This window comes from Erithacus rubecula (assembly GCF_903797595.1).
Source record: "Erithacus rubecula genome assembly, chromosome: 2".
Lineage (NCBI taxonomy): Eukaryota > Metazoa > Chordata > Aves > Passeriformes > Muscicapidae > Erithacus > Erithacus rubecula.
In genome coordinates, this window is record NC_136685.1 from 77,787,740 (window position 1) to 77,810,003 (window position 22,264).

A 22,264-nucleotide genomic window follows, 5' to 3' on the forward strand; every position below is an offset into this window, starting at 1 on the left:
AAGACTTTTGTCCAAAGTTAGAAAAAACAAATCAGGAACTGAAAGAGGGGAAAAAACTCTTCCTAAAAGTCAGTCAAAGAATACTTCCTGTCTGTCAATACTTTAAATTAAGCTCCTGTATTGTCTTCAGTTCATTGTATCTTTGACAGCTTTGCACATTGTTCTTTGCTCCATTTTAAGATCAATCTCCACTGTAATTCAGGAATGTGTGCCAAGCTGAAATCTTGGCATCATATTACTATTCCAGCACATAAAAGCCCCTTACATTAATTATAATTAAAGATGGGTTTACATTGATGACAAACATTTTAAATGTAGAGCAGTTTTTTCCACAGTTGTGAGCCAGAGAATTGTTCATGTTGTACATCTTCAGCCAAGGATTTCAGGGACATTTGTGCTTATAAAATGTCTTTGTTATGAGTTGTCTTTCTCCTTTGGAGCCGAGATTTAATATTTTAGTCTAGCTTGGTTTTTGGAAAGCTTTTATTTATTACAAGGTCAAAACTGTGGAGTGGACTCTGAATCATTTTTATATTTGGCCAGTGTTTGAGAGTTGCCAAAGTTAATAACAACATATTGCCAGTAAGTATGGTATTATTTTAATTTTTTTTTTTTTTTTTTTGCTAAAAGTACTTATTTATATTGCAGCCAGAATTTTGGTAGAGAACATCACAACTCCAGCTTCCAGCTCAAGGGCCCTCAAAATCAGGTCACCTGAACAGCAGCCAACCTCTGCATAAAAATACCACCTGCAATTCTTTACCTGTTATTACATACATCCACCTGGCCTGTTATAACCATCCCCCTGCCCCAAATAAGTTCCTGAACCTGAAGTTTTGACACTATTTTTCTAGCAGAGGGAACAACACAACTGTAGTTTAGAACTCCATCAAATGTAAGTAAATGGATCAAATTAGTTGCTACAGCTTATGCCTGTGGTTGATTTGCCTCACCAAGTTTCCTGTTAGATGCTTGAATATGCTCAAAAGTATATTATACAACATTTTCACCTTTGATCTTCATGTTTGCTCTCAGCAATACCTTTGAAGAACATGTGCCTAAATTACAGAGGCACTGTTACATGAAGAGTGTTATTACTGACTGTTGTTTTTAATTAGGATGTAAAGGCTTAATGCAAGATCACTGTACTGGTATTAGTACAAAAATGTCACCCCTCCCTCAGGGATCATATATTTAGGACAAAGGAAGCACAAAATTATATGTTAAGAAGTGCCTTTTAAAATTGCTATATTGTCAAATTCCATAAGTTTTTGTCCCAGTTTTCCTAATATTTATTTATTTATAGGCATTTACATTCTCTGTTTCCCAAGTACAATATGAAAGATGAGACCTCCAAATTAATTCAAAAGATGAAGCCCGGGAAGCAAGGATTAAATAAGATTTTTGAAAAAAGTCTCTTTATACAGCTAACTGAATGTAAAACCCTTTGATCAAAGCAAAGAAAAAAATAGGAGCATCTGTTTCTCTAGTCATGATTCCAAAAAACTTTCTAAGTACCAATGTAACAGTCTGTTAAAAAAATAGTTATCAGGATTGTCTTCCAACAGAATTCTGGTTTAATTCATTTCCTATCAAAATACAGAGTTTGCAATAGTTAATTGTATAAATTGTTCGTTCCTCATCTTTTTTACTGTTTTGCCAGTAGAATTGCCTTTGAAGCAAACTATAGGATGACATCAAGCCAGAGGTCAGTCATGTTTCACCCACCTCCTCTCCCAGCCCAACATCAGTGTAACCAGAGCCTACAGGAGTCACTGTCAGTAACTGGAGCCCACTGGACACAATGCTGTTTCTCCCCATAGGTGCCTGGCTATTCCTTCCCTCTGGCAAGGCACTTGGTAGTGACATAAACCCTGGATTCATTCCTCAAATCCAGCAGACTAACAGTCTTCTGTTCCTTTCAGAGGATCTTACCCTCTTGGGATGGGTTTCCAAACAGCCAAGGACAGAGGGCTTTTATTTGTCTTGTGCCAAAAATGACAGTAGAAAACAAGGCAGCCGCTTCTAATTTCTGGGTTCTCTTGTTCATTAACAAAAGCATCATGTCTTCAGCTTCTTAGCATTTCTTACATGACTTCTGAGGCTCCTTCCGTCTTTCAACATTGTAATTTTTTTTCCTCTAAAGTGCAGTTCCAAAGACAGTGACAAATGCTCTGTGATAATTTTTCCATGACAACTTGCCTATCCCAGTTGCTTTGGGACTGCCTCAGTGTGCTCTGGTCACCACTTGGCAGCATCCAGCTGGAGCTCACTTAGGCTCTCAAGGTCATGGAAAAGATCTAGCTGTTCTTATAAACAGACATGAGTTGACAGATGTATGTAAACTCTTTTTCAGGAGATCATTAATAGAGCAACCTGTATCAGTTTGGTCCATCGAGTTAATATTTAAAGCAAACACAGAAGCTGGAAGTGTGGCACTCTCCTGGCAGTCTGGATATCCCATTCCTTTCAGACCCAGCCACCTAATAGGAAACTTAAATCTTCTGGCAGATGTTTTAAGGAGAAACACTTTTTTTTTCTTTTTTTTTTTTTTTTGCCAAGGGAAGAGAGGGCATTCCTATAATTGTTTTAGTCTTTTTCAGCTACATTTAAGTGCCTACATCTTTCTGGATCCATCCTTTCTGGATCCATCCTTTCTGGATGTCCAACTTCATTGGGAATGTTAGAACTAGCTATTACTGGTGGAATTTCTTTTTCAGATGTTGTTATTCCTATAGCAGTCACTATTTGGTCTGTGCTGAATGACAAACAGACATAACAAAAGTCTCACTCTGGATTAGCAATCTAAAATAAACATAGAATTTTTAGAGAGAAACAACAGTGATTTAAATATAAGGCTAGATCAGAAAAATCACTATCTGTGCACCTTTTTCCGTGATGGTTTTGGAGAGGCTTTCTTTTCCAGCCAGTCATTGCATTATCTGAGCTTGAATCTCTGAATTCTCTTTGCTGAGGTTCCTATAAAGTCTTGAATGTTTCAGCCTATCAAGGTGGTTTCTAATAACAGTAGTACCTTAGGGAGTAATCTTGATTTTTGGATGCCTTTTTCTTGATCTGTTTATCAGCCACTTTTTTTCTATTTTGCAGCATGTTTGATCTTTTAAAATCCCATTAATTAGGTAAATTGATTGAAATGTGATAGGTTTCAACTCAGATCCCATAAGTCATTAAAAAAAAATACAAAAAAGATGTTGCAACTTTAAACTGCAGATTTCTGGACTGATTGAGTTTCAATTTTCTGGATACAAAAATCTCTCTGGTTGAAGGTTGTCCAGTTTGGACAAAATAATATCTACATGAGAGCCAGAATGGCATTTTTTCCTAGGTGTTAGAGTAGACCCTAGGGGGTAAAGGAACCCCAAAACTCTCTTAGTGCTTCAGGCAGTGGGTGAGATTCAGTTGAGTCCAGGATGTGCACTGTATCTTTCCTCTAGATTCCTGTTCAAAATCAAGTTGAAATAGGAGCTTGGATCTTTCTCTTTCCAAGTGTATATTTCAATGAGCTATCAATTTTAAAGAAAAGGTAGAAGAAAATGGGTGCAAATACCTTTTTCTCATTGGTTCTCTGGATATTAAAAAAACAAAAAATCCTTTCTAACAGTAAAGCAATTTCTCATTTACCTTTAAAGACCCAAACCAGAACAGCAAAATTGTATGGGCTGACCATAAAGTCAGCCTTTGCAGGGATGCAGTATATTTTGATCCCTCCATTTTATTGTTTTATCTGCTCTGACTTTCAGTTTTTGGGATAAATACTTTTTTTACTCTGTGCAGTGTAAAAACCTGCAAAACTGTGTAGCTGAGATGCTGGTATTGCCAGTTTTACAAATAATAGCAACAGTAAAGTCAACAAACAATTTCAAATCACACTAACATGAAGAAAATGTGAAAAAGTACTGTACTATTTATCAGCAAATTTGTGAGTTACTTAAAATAGGACACAATTTTAATAGCTCTCACTGAAAATTTTTGCAATACACCATCTTTAAGTAATTTCAGCTAAAGTTTTTGTTGTCTTTACCTCATTCATTGTTGAAGACATTGCCTTGAAGAAATCACCCAATACTACTCCATGAGAACCTTTTTCGTTCTGAATAAATGTTTTCAGCTATGGTTCTTATGATTGTCCTCCATATCAGTGCATTTTGTGTCTTTCTCTGCAGAGTCTGAATATGCTTTCTGCATACTCCAAATTTCTGTTTCTTAATGCCATCCTGACTGTATACTATATACTTTATGATGCTCAACAATTTGTCTTTTTTTTTCATTTTTCTTAGCAAAAAAAAAAAAAGGTCCCTGATAAATTGTACCTTACTTACAGTGTATTTTTTTCTGAGATCACTTGCTGTCCATACAATGCCCAGAAATCACTAGAAATAAATACTGCAAATACAGTAGGTGTAAAAGCTTGTTCAAGATTTGCTTCATTGCAATGCCTGTTGTCCTAGTTTTGTGAAAATTCCAGTCAGAGAAGAGGAATAATGACTGGTTGTGTTAAGCAGGTCTGTGCACATTGAGCCCATAAGTATGATCATGGTTTTACCTTATATGGGTCAATGATGGCTTTAAAAACTCTGGGAAAAGTTAAATTTAGTAGTCCTGATTTTAATCTGGTAATTTACCCATCATTAAATCTATGAACTAAACCATTCCCTCTCTTGGAAGAGCAGCATATTCTGTGAACAGTTCACTGTGATTGCTTTTTGATGGAGTGGACATGTACCTACACTGGACAAACACAGCTCTGAATGGGAAAAGCTGTATTTTATGCATATGTATGTGCAAAGGTACACACATGGAACATGTGAGGACAATTTGAAAGATTTTCCTATTTCATGATTATTTTGCTGCTATTTGTTTTGTGTTCTTTGTTAAATATGTGAGGTCTATTTCATATCTCCCTCCATAAATTATATCCTGAAATGTTCATTATACAAGTAACATTAAAAAGGTGAATTGTTCTCTAGTATATCTCAGTATGTAACTTACTAGAAAGACTCACATTGCTACTTCCCAAGCCACATTGTGAAAGTGCATCTTTCACTCTAGGCTTCTTTAAATTAAGAGAGATGGCTTTCCTGCCAGCTGCCTCTAAACTTTTAGACACTCTTTGCAAGCCAAATTTTACTTTTCAAATATTGATTGACTGATTTAGAACCCTGTGGTAAAGTCATCAGGTATCATGACTTCATTCTAATTGCTTTTTGACACAGTAATAATTCAAAGTTTGAGGTTCTGGCTGAATTGATAGGAAGCACCACAGGCTGAGAAAGACAGAATCACGCTCTTCAGTGCCTCAATCAGTTCCAGTCCTTAACTAATATTCTCTGAGGTGTATTAAAGCAAGAATGAGCTCATTTGAATAACAAGGAAGCCTAACTTTTGAGACTGTAAAACTGCAGACTAAATGCTTTGGCTTGAAAAATTGCTGTGATAAGCAATGTGCCATATCAGCTTCTTGCCATAATTTAATTAATGTCACAACAATGCAATAGCTAAAGCTGTAGTTATAAATTTTGTGTTTATGAGCTCTAAGACAAGAAGAGAAACTATTTTGTGTGTGAAAGATGGCAGGCTGTAGAAGGCTGTATGTACTCCAGCCACAAGAGCTACAGCAGAGGATTGTGTCATTTTTTTGACCCACTGCAGGATGTCCTGCTGTTTTCCATGGGATTGCTCAGTGTACTGTATGATACTGTTGATTATACATAAGCAGTGATTTGAATTGGGGACTGAAGTAAAACTGTGCATCACAATTCTGTCCTAGATTTATCTGAACACCATCATTAAGAAAAATAATGTTGCTGCATCACATTGATTATGCTATGAATTTTTGTGTGGGATATAAACTAAAGCTCCTGCACTTCCTTTGACAATATCTAGACAACTAAATTTTTACTCTCCAAGTATTTCTAGTATATAGCTTTATGTAAAAATTGCATCATTCTCATGCACCAAAGAAATCCATCTGAGCTTTGAGAGCTTTAGATGTGATTCCAGCTGCTGTCTAATAATACAGTAGTTTGAATGTAAAGACATTTTGTGTAATGTCTTTGTGTAGTGAAGATACTGTGAGGTTCTGTAGCTACTGCACTCTGTTTGGTTATTGAAGGTGGGGGTCCATATGAAGCCAGCTGCTTCTCCCCAGCCCCAAACCCTGACCTGCAAGAGAAATGTTAAAAGCAAAGTGTTGAAGTAGCTTTTTGGAAGGGCAGCACTCAACTGCCTGACTGGGGAAAATATTTTACAGTTTGTCTGGTTTCATGAAATGAGCAAGGTACTTAGAGAAGAGTACTAATCAGGACATAGAGAAATAGATTACTGGTACTGTAAACTCCTTTTGGAAAATTGGAAACCCATTGTAGATTATGTATAACCAAGTTTTGTTCTTGCATCAGATCCCATACACAGTTGCTTTGAGGTAAGTCAAGATGTCTGATTTTCAGTACACATTTTTGATGCAGGCTGGCTCTCTGCTTTGAGTCACCTTGGCCCATCACCACTGATTGCTGGGGTGTGTAAGCACTTCTGACACTGGCAGTCAGCAGGAGCCAGCTCATGGTAGCTATCCAAACAGTAAATAAGGGCCCTGAGAAATATTCAAGGGTCTTATAATAGTTTCCATGAAATTATGACTTTTAGAGAACGTCCTTTTCACTTTCTTTCCTGTTTTTTGTGAAAATGACTGAAATGTTTGTAATTGAATTGCAACAACAGAGTACTAGAAAAATACTGGAAACTGTTTCAAGCACTCATTTGCCTTCTGGAATGTTTCTGGCTTCTTCCCTTAAACCCTGGAAGAACCTTTACTGTTTAAATTTGTGTCAGTTAGGGGATAGTCAATAATAATAATGCTCCAAAGAAGTTCTTGAAATTACTTAGACTCTATATATTATCTTTTTAACACATTTGCAAACCTCTTCTTTGCTTATATTAAACTAATATTTATCTAGTCAGCAGTCCAATATGTTGGCAAAATTCTAGAGGAAGAAACTCCAAGTATTTTACTCGCTCAAAGAGCTGTAGTTGTAGAAAATTAATTCAACCTCCTTTCTTCATGCACTTAAATACTTGAAAACTTGAGAGTATGGATTTGAGTACTGATGCTAAATATTAAAGAAGCATACTAGCAAGTTAGGCAACCAATTTTTATCAGTGCTCTAGGAATTTTGAGATCTAGAAAATATTTTAAGGTGTAGAGTGGATTGATCAACTATGTATGATCTTAATCATGTTGCATGTTCTTTTCTAAACAATCAGCTTCCTGTACTTCATACCCATTCATTCAGAAAGCATATGCTGAAATAAATACTATTTTTTACACTGCAGTATACATTAAAAAACAGAGTTACAATATCTACAATTTTATCATGTGGTACTGCATGCATTAAGATATTAAATTGTTTTGCTATTAGTGTTCAAAAATAGTGTCTAAATTAATGTCAGCATATCTTCAGTGAGAACCAATAATTCAATGGGCACAAGTTCTTCAGGTCACTGAAGCATATATTGAACTTCACAAGTAACTATGCTTCTGCTTGGTGAAGTATTTAGTCATTTGCATAGATATTAAATTCAATGGGATTTATATATGCTTTTAAACTTAGGTGCATATTTCAGTGAACTGATGAATGTGGATTGGATTATACTTCATGAATAACTGAAAATTCTGAGGATTTTGGACCTACAGATCTCTTCTGAGCCACTAAATGCACTCAGTGGCACTCCATATCTTGACAGGTTACAGAATTAAGGAATAAAGATTTGCCTTATAGCTGTCAATTTGTGTGCTAAGAGACCTAGAGATTGCCTTAACAAATGTGTAATGTCTAAGACAGTCTGTGAAATAGCAGTCTGTTGCTAGGGATTAGGGTGAACAGTATCCTTGCCCCAGTAAATGAACTATACACAGGGTTTGTTTTTGTACTGCTGATGGAAATTACAATGGAATTACAGATGTGACAAGAATTTTGGGATGATCTGGCATAAGACTCTCTTTCACTCATGCTAAGCTGTAACTAATTTCCTTTGCTTTACCTCACTTCTGGCTTTTATGAGTTGATAAATAGTGAACATCTACTTATTGTTCTTCCCACTGTCCAATCAATTTTTATTTCTGCTTGTAACCTGTGCAGTTTGGATGGGAATTGTGCAGTCAGCCCTAAGCTCCTGAGACAGGGAGGTTTATAAAGGCAGTGCTGTTACAGACACAAAACTCAGTCCTGCTGCTCATCATCCTGACTGGGGGTAGGCACTGAGCTCTTGGGCTTGCAGAGTGTCACCCCAGGGGCCTGAGCTGTGTGTGACACAAGGGTAGCCCCTGTGCAATTGTGACTCCAAAAAAGAGTAGTGTAATAGATTAAAAATAAATATGGTAAATGTTTTGGTCAGCAGCCAGAATAACCTACACTTAATTCAAATGCTTCAGAATGCATTAAATACTTGTGCCTTTCATTTGAGGAGTCTCCAGGCAGCAAGATGCCATGATGTAGTTTAGCTGCTTAGCCCTGTGTATTGATGATTATATTTTGACACTCCTGCCCTTAGATGCTATCATGCTTTCTTGCTAAGTAGCCTAAGATCCATTTTAACCTGCTTTTCAAGAGAGAAAATGCTGTCTGTAATATTATTTGTTGAGATTCTTATCACAAAGAGTGGATGTAAAAAAGCAAAGCTCTAATATCAACACCTGATCTGTGAGCATTATTGGATTAAAGAAGTTCCATTGGGCTCTGATGTTCTAATGAAAACTGAGCTTTTTTTGGTGTATTTTCTCTTCCTACAGGAATTTATATATATGCATACCCTAAATATGTATTCACTCTAAAGGTTGTTCTGACAACACACTTAAATATTAAACCACCCAAATAATTCTAAAGTTTGTCCATAATAACCCTGTTTGTACAGTACATAGCATTTTCATGAATGAAGTGGAAGTAATCACAAAATCATTGCCAGTAAAATTAATGGATAACAAAGACTGAGAGAATAATAAACTTGTCTGAGAAAAGGTAAATAATACAGAGTAAATGGAATTTTTGGCAAATTAGACCCATTGAAATATAGTGCACCACCACTGCAAAGGTGGAGCACATGTTCTACATCTGAAAGGGGATCTATAGCTGTGATTTATTTCACCACATCTCAGGCAACTACAGTCAGATGATAAATGTCATTACCTGAGCTAGTTACTCTAGACTTTCTTTATGGATGAGATGGAGAAGAAAGAACATACTTTGTCTGTTATTCATCTGGCATATTTTATAAGCCTGCTTTAGGATAATACAAATTGCAGACAGAGAGTGGTTCTTTGTCATATAGAGTGGTGGCCCAAATATCTACATTTGATCAAATGATTTTCAGCATGGGTGTCTGAACAGAAATAGAAAACACTGTGTTTTCCTCTGGCAAGGAAAGCTAATGTGACCCTTGAATCCTTGTAGTAGGGGAGTCAAGAGAAAGAATTATGTCAATTTTCTTCACCATAAAACATTTATGAGATTGCCTGCGTGTCATACAAAATACAGATGCAGTGGTCTTTGAAAAGGCTGTTTAAAAATGTGTGTGTCTAAAAAGATCATAGAAATTAATAGCTGAAATGGGATTGCAGTGAATAAGAATGGAGTATGACTCTAACAGAAATGCAACTATTTTCTGCTTTGCAGAATTTTGAACCTGACAGATATCAGACTTGCAACTGTAGAGGTTAAAAACTGTTTGTCTGTTTGCTCCTCTTACTTTATAGTTTGCCTTAATTAAATCTAAGATGGACTTATTTTAGTCCCATTTAATTTTATGAAATTAAACTGACTTCTAAAATTGACTTGCTGATCTTAATTTTCTCTTTATTGAAAGCATCTCATTTTAATAAATTTCCCACAGCTGTTTTTGATGTTACTTTTAAATGTCTGCATAAATATAGTAATGTTGTAACTAAGTTGGATAATGTTAAGGGGAAATTATTCATATTGCCCTCTGAAGGTGTTTGTCTTTTTCACTACTCGTATGCAGGGTCTGGGGAAACCTTCATCTTGATCTCAATGCCTAAGTAGAACACTTAAACGTGTAAGGTGTGAAGAACTGCTAAATTTTCCCATATCTACACGATTTAGAGTGTTACTAGCCTGTGCACTTCCAGACACCAGAGCCAGTAATCCATGAAGAGCTGGTATTGATTGTGTGAGGGAATGCAGCCTGCCTAACACTGAGCAATGTACTGCACAGACTCAGTATGGCATCCAGCTCTAATGCATCTTATTTCACTCTGAGAATTCAGAAATTAAAAGTACAAATACAATTTGTTCAGAAGTTGAAGTTCACCCCCTCCCAACAGCCTTACAGGGACCACAATGTTGTTTTTGTCTGCAAATAGTATTCCTTTGGAATTGCCATGGGTCCCAGCCACTCTCTTCAGAACCATGTGACAGAAAACACAAGGCTTCTGGTGAGGACAACTTATTTGGGTTGCAAAGGATAGATAAACTGCTATTTGTGAACCTGGCATTATTTTTCATGGAGCAGGGCAAGGGAATTTTTAAAACTTCAGAAATCACATGTAAATCTTGAATCGTGACAGGGCTGTGTGTGCTGATAATTTTGCATGCTTGTAGCTCTTAATGCAGAATCTACAGTCTACAATCACAAGACTGAAGGTGAGTGAATCCTCAAATGAAGCTGTAGGTTTGCTGTAAACCACAGCCCTCAGAATAAGAGATGAGAAGTCTTTGATTCTGAATTTAAACTTTATCCAGAAAATGTTTCACAGGAGGTGACCTCAGCTATTTTGGGGAAGCACTCAAGTGTGCTTTCCTTTGCTGTGTCTGTAGCTGCCTGCACCTGTGATTGCCTGCCAGGCCCTCATGCCCTTTTTGCTCTGAAGAACTCATGTCAGAAATTTAGTGTAGCTGCAATATCACAGCTTGCCTGTCACATTTTCTCACTGACACTTTTCTTCATCTTTCTGAAAGGGAAACTTCAGAAGATGTGCAGTGTCTTTACTCATTTAATGCTTTTCTTTGATGTCTAACATAAAACAATGAGTTACTGAGTTTACTGGAAATAAGCATTCAGTAGCTCCTGCACTTTGAAATAGAAAATAATTGTTGATGCTTTTGGAGTACAATGTAACAGAGATCTGTTCCAAAATGTCATGCTCTAATTTAAATATGTATCAACTGTTCTGTTCAGATGCACATCTGCAGTTGCTTAAAGTTTTAAAAATTAAGCAAATCATAAGCAATGGACAACAATTTCTATGAAATGTTTAGGTATTTGAGGTATCCACAGCTTTTAAGGTGTTAATTACAGTTCAGAAAACTTAAGGCTTCCACAAAAAAGAGACAACAGGGTTATCTACTGCTGTCACACTGTACTACTACTACTACTACTATTATGATTATTATTATTATTATAATATAGATTTTGTGTTCAGAAAAAAATTATTATTTACTATGATTTTTCAGTCTTGAAAAAATATCATATCCAATAATATTTCTTGTCAGACCCCTAATTTCTGTTTCTGACATTTGCTGGTGGTTACATTTCACTCTTTTAATCCATTTGTATCTTTAAAAGAGCAAATACTGGTCAGGAAAATCTTTACTCTTAGTTTTTCACTTGTCTCAGGGCAGCCTGGAAGTCCAATATCTGCTACACAGTTTTGCTTATTTCTGCCTGTGTGGGACTGGATAGCTGAATACTGAGAATAGACATGTAATGAAGATAGTCTTGGACATAGTCCAAGGAGGAGGAATGCTGAAAAGGAGGAAAAGAGATATAGGGTTATTTACAATTTGGATTTTCACCACATCTCCCTTCTCTGAAGGAAAGTGAGGTATACTTCATGGTTTCCTCTCTGTGGACAAGGTTGAGCTTGCTTCTCTACCTCAACCTATGAGAAGAAGATGATCTTTGTAGAGGGAGCAGAAAATCCATGTCTTATAAGTATACTGTAACCTAAATGTGAAAGTCCTTAATCTTTCCAAAGGTCAGGGGAGTTTTGGAGGTCCAGTGCATAATGGATGAGCAGTGTGAGCACTTTTGGGGAGAGGGCAATGGTGCTTATTAGTTAGCATGTGCTTGTTTTGGTGAGAGAAATATCTTCTCTCAGAGGACATGCTGTCCATGTGGGAATCTGTTAACAATCAGGATTTTTAATGCTGGGATCACAAAGAACAGTGATTGCTCACACTGTGTGTGAAAGCAGTGGTGCCTGAAATCAACAGGCAGGGAGCACTTTTAGGAAGTATAAGGAACAGACAAGTAACTGGGGGAAGAGGAGTGGTGTGAAGGAACAGGAAGGAAAGACGAGCATTTATCTGTACTTTGGAGACTGCACTCCTTTCTAGGGACAGTTCCATTAGGGATGGAATGTGCTCAGGACACTCAAATAGAATAGATAGGGAGAGAAGTAATTCTTAGATAGAAATAGTAGAGAATGGAACAGGTGATTATTTTCAAATGTTTATTTCTGTGGTGTCTGATGTCTGTATCTGTTTCAGGAGATTATGCTTTTATAATAAAACTTCCTTCACTTAAAGCTAGAACTGCAGATCATTTTATCTTTGACCAATCTTCAAACAGATTGCAATCCTCATCAGATATCCTCCAGTTTTCCTATTTCTCTCTCTTTTGTTAAAACTTTGTGACTAGATTATTTGGTCTAATTATTTTTTGGACCAAGAAAAAATTATTTTGTTGTTCTAAGAAGCAAACTCTTGTGTTTAGTGTCAGAGTTAGAAATAAGGAAAATAATTAGGCGGAAATTGCCAGTTCTTCCTTCCTTCAAGAGCCTCTCTTTTTTTTTTTTTTTTTTTTTTTTTTTTTTTTTTTTTTTTTTTTTTTTTTTTTTCAGCTGGTGCTCTTTCCTATAAATGAAAAGAGTCTGTCTGTATTGTTGGCAGCTCTGCACACCTGGAGGTTTGGGACATGGACTGGGAACATTTTCTCAAAAGAGACACTTTGAAAGGGTGTTATTTCATGGAAAGCTGTATCTCCCATAGCTATTATTGCCATGCTCTTAGATTGAATCAAACCATTCAGTATAACTTTAATAATGTCAATTATTTTCATAATTCCAGCTCCAAGGCAGCTTTGTGGTTTTAGCTGGTTTAATCATACCACATGGACATGACTTTCAAGTTGTTTTTCCAAGGGCGAGAAACAACTTACCTGGAGAAAGCTTATTAGGCTGTTTGGAAACAGCCTCCATTCCTTGAACCAGAGTGTTTAGGAAAGGACAGGACTTCTTTCATGTATGGAAATCTGATGAAGAATGGTAGAAGTGTTAAATGCCAAGCTAGATGCCATATCTCTGCTTGTTCTCACATCAGCCATTCCCTAAAATGCCTCATCTTGAGAACACAGAAGATGTCTCATTGAAACCTGTGACTTAAATTGCTCCCAGAGCTGGGAATCCTGCCCAGCTCCCTCCATCCCAAACTCTCATCCAAAAGGGATAAAGAATGAATCCAGAGAGGGCTGGGAGATTATTGGTCCAACAGACAGACAGTCTCTCTTCTCTACCTGGATGAAGTCAGTGTTGACTTGACCCTATGCACTAGTGGAGGATTGGAAACCTCAGCCTTGCCCTGCTTTATGCTGCTAATTAAATGCTAGAGACAACAGTAACTCAAAAGGCTGCACTAGACAGAGAAAGATTAATCCCATCTGAGAGGACACTTCAGTCATTCATCCATCAGTCTTACTATGTGCAAATTGAGCCCTGCTGCAAATTTGGCCTTGCTGCATACTTGTTTTCCTTCTTTGACTTCTAAATCTCTCTCAATTCCCATGGTTCTGAGGTTTTAGTTGCTAGGCTTACAACATGTTAGAGAAATACTATGAATGATACTTGGGCTAGTGGGAGCAGATAACTTAAACCATTTTTTCTGGTTTGGTAGTTCCTTATGGAAGATGTCACAGATATTATTATTAGTGTCTTATAGACTGGGTTCATTATTTAGTTCAATCAGTGAGCAGCACTTGATCCACGAAGGCATTTTAAAGAGATCGTTTCATGTTAACTTGGAACAGGTGTTCAGAAATAGATATAGTTCCATAGAAATCAGCAGAGGTTATATTGGCAGTAAGAGATTCAGTGTCCATCTACTGCAAAGCTGGAAGAGGGCTGGGCAGGCTCATTCACTGTGTTGCTAAAATTTCTGTGGTATGAGCTGGCTTGTCCTAACATTCACCTTATGCCTTCTGGTGGCAAATTCAGCTCTGCACAAAATTACTTCCAGGTGATGATTTTGATCAGAGAACTGATTGTAAAGGAAGTTATGTTCAAAATGCAGTGGGGTCAGGCCACCCTCCTCGTCAGGCTGTACAGAAGGGTAGGGCAGCTGAGAACAACCTTGATTTAATCTCGTTTAATCATCCCAGGAATCCACAGAGGTCTGCTATTTCGTGAAGCAGATTGAAAGACAAAACTGCAAATTAGATGTGAAACTGAGTGCTGGTTCTCAGTGTAAACTTTTTCTGAATTTTTGGCAAATGGAGAGCAGTGGAATAAGAAAATGATGCAATTCTAAACATTTGCAGATTATGGACTTTTCAGTGGAGGTGAAAATACTTCTGTAATTCCTGCTGAGTATCTGTTGGCTACAAAGTGCTTGGTTAGATTTTAACACACTTTCTCTGTTCCTCTGCAAGTCTCTACCCCTGCTGAAGGCTGATCTTTTTAGAACTGAATTTAAAATATTTCTGTAAGACTTTGCACTTAAAAAACCTCATGCAAAGTTGCAGCGCCTTTTATAAGGAGAGTGATGAACTGCAGTATATTACCGGCCAGATTTTTAAAGGTATTTAAGTTCTATAGCAATGCAAATTGAAGAACTAGATGTATTTGGAAATCCCACAAGATATTTAACTGAGTCTGTAGATACTTTAATGCATTTGTTCCAAGTGGTTTGCCTAAGGTTCAGTTAGTCACCACTAGAGAGTTGAAATGGGAAACTTTCTCTTTACTGCTGTAGCCATTAATCATTTTTGCTTTCTTTATGACAAAGTGATGGGAAAATGTAGCTGTTTGTAGAATCCAATGAACTAGGGAAAATTTAGTAATGATTTTTTAAATGAAAGTTTAGCTTTTTTCTGGGTTGTAGACTTCTGTAACTTCATGTTTATAACTGCAATGGATGAAGTTAAACTTCCACTGTTTGCCTCTATAATCACCCTGTGGTTATATTTGATAAATTTATAAATTTTAAACTTGCAAAATTATTTGCTAAATCCTTTCTACAGTGTGCTTAAGGGAAGTCTTAGGGGCAGGTCTTTGATAGAATTTGATCTCCTCAATGTATTTTTATGGTAAAAACATGCTATTATTTATTTTCTTTTGATTGACCATAGTTCTGATTTGAGTATTTAATGTTTCCAAATCTGCATTCATTTTTCTTTATATCATCTCATTTGCTTACAAAAACAGGGTGAGTATGAATTCCAGGTGAAATGGGGTTTTTTGTGTTTGCAAAAAATAGCAATACAGTCTCTACAAGTAGCTTTTAACAGTGAAATCCTTTTACCCTGTTTTTCATTGTTACTGCATATTCTCATTTTACTGTTTTTCTCATTATATGCATTTGTTTCTATTAACCAGGATGCTGAGAAATTGGCTGGTGAAGAGTATGCCTGGAAAGAAGTCAAAGATGCTGTAAATGAAGTGAGATATCCAAAATCAAAAGAAGGTATCCTTTCAGTGACAGGCTACAGTCTGTCATTCAGTTGTGAAAAAATCCCCTTAGTATGCAGTTCATCTCTTGAGATTAGTTTCCTTACATTTATATCCTTTTCATTGTAATGTTTTTTAATTCACTTGGTGTTTAAATGTGTAAAATTCTTAATTGTTTTATTAATAGAGCCTCTGATTACTTGGAATGGAACTGCTTTGTGGCAGGGATAGTAACTATCAGGGACATGAAAGGATATTTTGGCTCTGATTTAGATTTCTGCTACACAGCCCACCATTTCATAAGAATCCACTTCTAAATGAAAGAAAGCTTAATTTGGAATATTGTTAAATTCTTTGTTCCGTTACTCTCAGTGTGAACATTTACAGGTTCTCATTCTTTGCACAGCAATGACAATAACAAGGAAATAATCACAGACAGGTTCACAGCAGACATTATAGCATCATTATAATAAGATATAATAATACATAATAGTAATTGATAATTAAGCAAATTGAATGAAATGATCTTGCACTAATAAACAGAGATGGAGTCTAATGGCTGTCATGTAGATATTCAATCCAATTAAAGAAATTAGAGAACAGCAGCAACCAAGAAAAGATGAGCAGAAGAGAGGTGGAGATTTTTACTAGAATACTATGGGTATGTTGATCTCTTTCTTATCTTGGTCTATTCAGTGGAATTTCCCTGACTGGGAATTTGGCCTATTGTGGCAAGATGCCTTACCATTTTCAGAAACATAGGCTTTGTCTCAAGCTAGAAAGAATTTAATCTTCCAGTACTCCTTTTTGGCAGCATGAAAAACAAGTTTGCATAGTGATATTCCAGGCTGGAAACAAGTGATCACAATTTATAACCCACCAGAAACACAAACTACTACACTGAGTTTGTTTCTTCCTAATCCAGAGAGGTTAATTTTTTTAGGAAAGGGGAAACAATAATGTCATCTTGTTTTAGTCTCACATAGTTCTAGTTTGTTTTCCTCTAGTTTGTTCCTCTGTAGTCACTGGATTGAAACAGATGGTACTGAAGTAGATCTTCAGGGCCCCATTTCAACCTGCATGTTAAATTATAGATATGCAACCTGAAGTTGCAATAGTTCTTAAATTATGCAGTCAGAACTCTGGTCCAGTTTGATGTTCTTTTATTTAATTGCAGTAGAAATTGCATTAATGTCTTTTGTGAGTGTCTTTAATTAAGATTACTGATTTAACTTAAAAATTAATCAAACGCATGGTAATAAAAGGTATCAGGACTGGTTGGAAAAATCTGTTCTTGTTGTCTGTTCAGCTTCTGTTCTCAGTCATGTGCTATTTGAAATGTGTGATCTTTCCTTCCACTGCACCACAGTACCAGTGATAACTGACATGCAGTGGTGAGTGCAGTGTTGTATCCTTTTATTGACTTTTGTCCACTTTCCAATAATGAGTAGAAAACCTTCCTAGCAGACTGAGGCACATAGTTACTGGTTCCTGCAAATATAATTTTTTAACAAATTAAATCAATGGTTTCTACAGTTAAGGAAGTTGGTGACTCCCACAGTCTGACCTACTGGTTGTAACTAATGAGTTGTTGCAATGCTGAATTTACAGTTAGAGCTGCCTGGGGCTTCCTCCTCTGCTCCTGGGCAGATGCAGGACAGGCAGCTCTTTGGTACTGTTGCAGTTGATGGCAGGTTTTCTAGTTTGCAATTTTACGTTCCTACAAATTCAGTCCCAAGAGGTTTTGTTCTATAGTACATCTGCTATCAGATGCTAGAGAGTGAACAGAACAGAATAATGAGAAGCAAAAGCAGACATACTGTGCATCAGCTAAAATGGTAAAGTTTCAAGAATGTCAGTGGTTTGTACTTTCTACAAAAATTGTATCAAGTGGAAATAACATCCCTCGTTCTTCTGGTTTTTTTGTCCTTAATCAGCTGTAAAGAATACATGGATGTTTGCCAAAGATATAAAGGTTAAGGTGCAATTTTATAGTAACACATTCCTTCCCTTATATGGTTCTCTCAATCCAAGGGCATGAGAGCAATTCACAAATAATTAGTTTAGCCTTGTAACAACCATGCTATAAATCCTGGCCCAGGGTGGTCACATTCTTAAATTTAAGTATGTAAATACTCCCATGCTCAATATGGACTAATTACTTCATCACAGGTTTGTCATTTTACACTTTAAATTCATTGCTGGATTAGTGTGAATAGTACTTGCAATAATTTGTGAAGATAACTGTTGGGCTTCCTTGAGCTGATTGTGTAGAAAGGGCTATAACACAATCAATGTTATTACTTCTCTTGCTATATGTCTATTTTTTCTTTATTTCATTTCCTCTTACTTATGTGAGTGGAGTCTTTCTGGTTTAGGCTGCTTGCATTCTGGGACTCCCATGGGTACAATCACAGATGGCAATATTTACATGAAAACTGCAGGTTTTGGGGTTCAGGTTAGGTTTAGTCAGAGAGAGAAGAATCCACAGAGAAGTCAAATCAGTGTAGAATGTAATGAGAAAAGTGATTTGTGCTAAGGAATATCCAAATAAAGTGAATGCAAGGTTATCTTTCCTCCATTCCAAACTCACGAAAAATCTTCTTGTAGCATTAAAGGTGAAAATCTCCTTTACTGCCAAGATCATTAGTCCTGAACTACAGTCAGACATCAAAACTGTGATGCTTTTCTTTCTCATGCATAAAACGTGCATCTGTACATGAAAAAAAGATCACAATGCTCTTCATGACTGTTTCAAGGAGAAAATTAATTAATTTAAAGAAAATGTTCTAATTTCATGAGAAATAAAAAAAAAAATGGGAAGCATAAAAGAATGAGTCATTTATGAATATATTCTTAAAAATATTAAAAAAAAAAATTTAGCTGCTGGGACTTTTAAAAAGACATTTCCATGGCCTCTTGCCCTTGGCTTTAAGAACTGGAGTATCTTAAGTAAATAATGTTTCAGTATCTAAATAAAAGCTATTTGAATTTCTGTTATGTGTTCAAATATCCTTGCATTTTGACATCTTTCTTTTACCATTTATTGCTAAAAATACTGCCTTCTTTAGAAATTGTTTTGCTACATGCAAACAAAGCACAGTTACCTAAGCTACCACTTCAGCATTTAAGTATGTTTTCAAGAATTGTAGCAGAGTCTGGAATGATGGCAGCTTTTCTATTTTAATGCTTTGACACTTACTCCTCACTAAACAGCATTTAGAAGTTGTATTTTTGTTTGATTAAATGTATTTCTTTAACTAAAGTAAATAACAGAGTGGAAGCATATTCTGGCAAGATGCCAGAATCTCTTGAGCAGCCACAAGGGTCATCTACCAGATACAAATATCTATCAGCTGAAAATGCTTGACTGTGCCATGGATGCCTGCATTAACCTTGAATGCTGGGAAGAAGCTTTGTATTATGGCAGCAGGACTCTGGAGCCATACAGGTAAGGGATGTAATTGGTTCAGCTGGTTCCAAAGATGGGGGAGAGCTGGCTGTCTCATTAAAAGTGAAGACTGTGCTTCATCTTGATGCTTCTTACTGCTTTTCTTTCTTGTGCATATCTTACATTGCTTTCTAGGTTAGTGAATGAGGCAGAACACTCACTCTGCTTTCACAGGCTGGAAGCAAATGAAAGGATAATAGGAACTATAATAATAATAATAACAATAACTGATTTTTATCTCCTTGCTTTTTCACATGTTCAGATGCTGCCCCATCCCTGATCAGAAACTGACTTTCCCTTTCAGGCTCCAGTGACATCAGGGTACCAGTGTTTTATGCTGGGATAGGGCAAAAGTGAGGGACAGGTAGCTGGTGGAAATAATGTATGTTCTCCATATGCTCTATACATAAATTTTACAGAAAGAATAAAAAACTATTGCAAAATGCAGTTTCAACTGGGAATTAAAAAGCTGCTGGTTCTCATTTTGGGAAGAGGTCAAGGTAGTGAAATATTTGCTGTTCTTCTCTCCTGATCAGTACTTGTTCCTGTTTTATGTGCTGGGAGAGTTTCTGAGTCTGATGGTCTTTTGTTGATAAGGAAGGACAGTCTAGGAGATCATACATCATGTGGTAAGGTTTGAAATTGATTTTATCCTGGAGCTGTAATGCAAGTTTGGTCATCTAGTAGAGAAAGGGCAGGTGCTTCTGCTCTGGTTTGTGCTCTAAAACTTTGGGAGACTCACATCTTTGGGTTCTGAATAGTTGCATGGATTGTAGCTAAATGTAAGCCTGTGCTGAGTGTACAGGTACAACATCATTCATACAACGTTCATTCTTGGTAAGGTATTTTTAGAGCATCCACTTCTCTGTTGGTGCACTTTGTGATGTTTCAATACAATGTGTGAAGTTGAGAAGCATGAGGGATATGCTAGAGCTGAACAACATGCTCTGCTGCAAACATGAACATTTCAGATGTTTCATATTTTCCCTAATCAAATGGAGATGCCATCAGCATTCAGCATTTTGCCTGAGGAAATTCCATATGGCATCCTGTTTCTGCATAAAGCTCTCACTTGAGGAACATAGTATTTCAGAGCTTTCATTAAAAGTGATTGTTGATAAAACCTGCATAGGCTATGGTACATCACAACTGTGGAATAGCTCTGTGTTGATAATGGCTATTCATTTTCATAGAGGAGGACATGAGTGCATAAAAATTTTCACATTTCTTCATGATGTACATGTCCCACTTAACCTTTTATAGAGGGCTTATGTAGTACTGCAGCAGTACATGCTTTCTGCCAGTGTTCTACCTTGTGGCACACTTCAGATGAACAGAGTAGTCTGCATGTTTAAATGTTCCCTTATTAAATAAAAAACTCCAAACCTCAGTTGTTTTGGGTTGGGTTTTTTATAAGTTGTTAACTCAGTTCTTCACAACTGAAAACTGAACATTTTTTTCTGTAGACATTTCTGAGAGCAGAGATTGCAGCGAGACCAAGTGCAATCTTACCAGATAATTTAATAAAGCTTTCTCTGTTTTGCTTGCTGAAGTGTACTGGAGTTTTCAAGCTATTTAATGCAGCAGTTTGGAAATGAAGGATTTCACTGTGCATCCAATTAGTATCTCTTAAGTTAATAATTATTTACGTGAGATATTTGACCTTTTTTGCACCTTGGAGATCTTGTCATTATTCTCTCCTCACCCAAAGCATTATTTATAGAGATTTTCAGTTGTTTCTTTTTCTTTATACCTTCAAGTCATCACTACAAGCTTTGACACACCTGAAACAAAATCCTCAGTTTCTCATTACAACAAATGGTGCCCTAAGCAGCAGGAGAGCAAATCCTAGGAAATCCTTTGGGATACATTGAATTTCTCCTGTTGAATCAATCTACTGCTTGGCTGCTCCTGCAGTTCCATTATAGCTACCTATTTTCCTTTCCTCAGCTCTGGAAAAAGTATTCCTACAGATCTCCACAGGGAATCACCTGAGAATTCGTGCAGTCCATATAAATAGGAAATCATTGTTACAACTTTAAAGGCTCTGGAGATTTGGTCAGAACCAGTTTTAATTTCAGGTAATGTGTTTATTGTGCATTTTCCATTACTTTAGCAGCAGGATTACTTTTCAGTGCTGTGTGACATGTTGCATCATAATGTATCTTTTCATTATGATTGTTGCTGACTTTTTCAGAATCATCCACAAGTGGCAGAGATAGACATCTGAATTACATAAAACTGATTTCTCATGCTGAATACCACGCCCTGTGTTTTAGGTAGCAATAATAACCTCTAAGGAGCATTGTTCAGAACCTCTGAAATGGTTTTAGCAAAAAGAAAGGAAGAGGTCTGCCAAGACAAAAGCTGCCTTCTCCTCTTTTGCCAAACTCTAGCCATCCATTTTTTGTTAAAACCTACAACATGTACTTCCACTGAATAGCCTAAGCCAAGTGTATCTACACAGCTTTCCTTGTAAATGCCACATTAATAGCCTGTCTGTCCAAGAGCCTTTACCAAAGTTAAGACATTTGCCTATGTGAAAGCTGCTCCACTCATAGCCAGCACTCAGCAGCTTGCAAAAATAAACTTCCTTTCAAAAATCCTCATGAGGCTTAACCATAGAATAACAGAATATCAGCAAGAGGTGTTACATGGGTTTGTCATGTCTCAGTTAGCACATTCACACTCTGGGCTGACTGCTGCTCATGAAGGATCAGATTCAGAGATACTGAGAAAGACAGATTTCCCTTAGGTTACCTCAGAGGAAGGACCCAGCATTTAGCCCTTAAATTACTGACAAGGCACATATGTTCTGGGGATTATGTTTGGGGTATATTTTCCCCTTGTCTCAAGTATTCAGTGCTTTACTCTGTGGCCAGAGAGTGCAAGATGCATCTGTTATAAAACTCTGCTAGATGTCCTCAGCTATTGTGACAAGGGTAAGAGGAGGGAAAGAAATAACTATGTGACACCACAGGTCTGCTGGGCTTACCTGCTGGATAACACCATGTCACCTCTTTGGGCTCATGGGACATCAGGTCTGGTCAGGTTTTGATACAGAGACAACAAAAATGTTCATTGATTTCTGCTCTGCACTGCTTAAAATCCCCTGCTGA

General features: G+C 36.8%; 1 protein-coding gene across 1 annotated transcript in view; it reads left to right on the forward strand.

The window, feature by feature from the left end:
• SMYD3 (SET and MYND domain containing 3) overlaps window positions 1-22,264 on the forward strand; it is a 369,857-nt gene that overhangs the window by 306,468 nt on the left and 41,125 nt on the right. Inside the window, exons 10-11 of the mRNA XM_079327644.1 lie at window positions 15,623-15,710; window positions 18,971-19,145. Coding sequence (XP_079183770.1) covers window positions 15,623-15,710; window positions 18,971-19,145 — 263 coding nt within the window. The remainder of the gene's footprint in view (window positions 1-15,622; window positions 15,711-18,970; window positions 19,146-22,264) is intronic.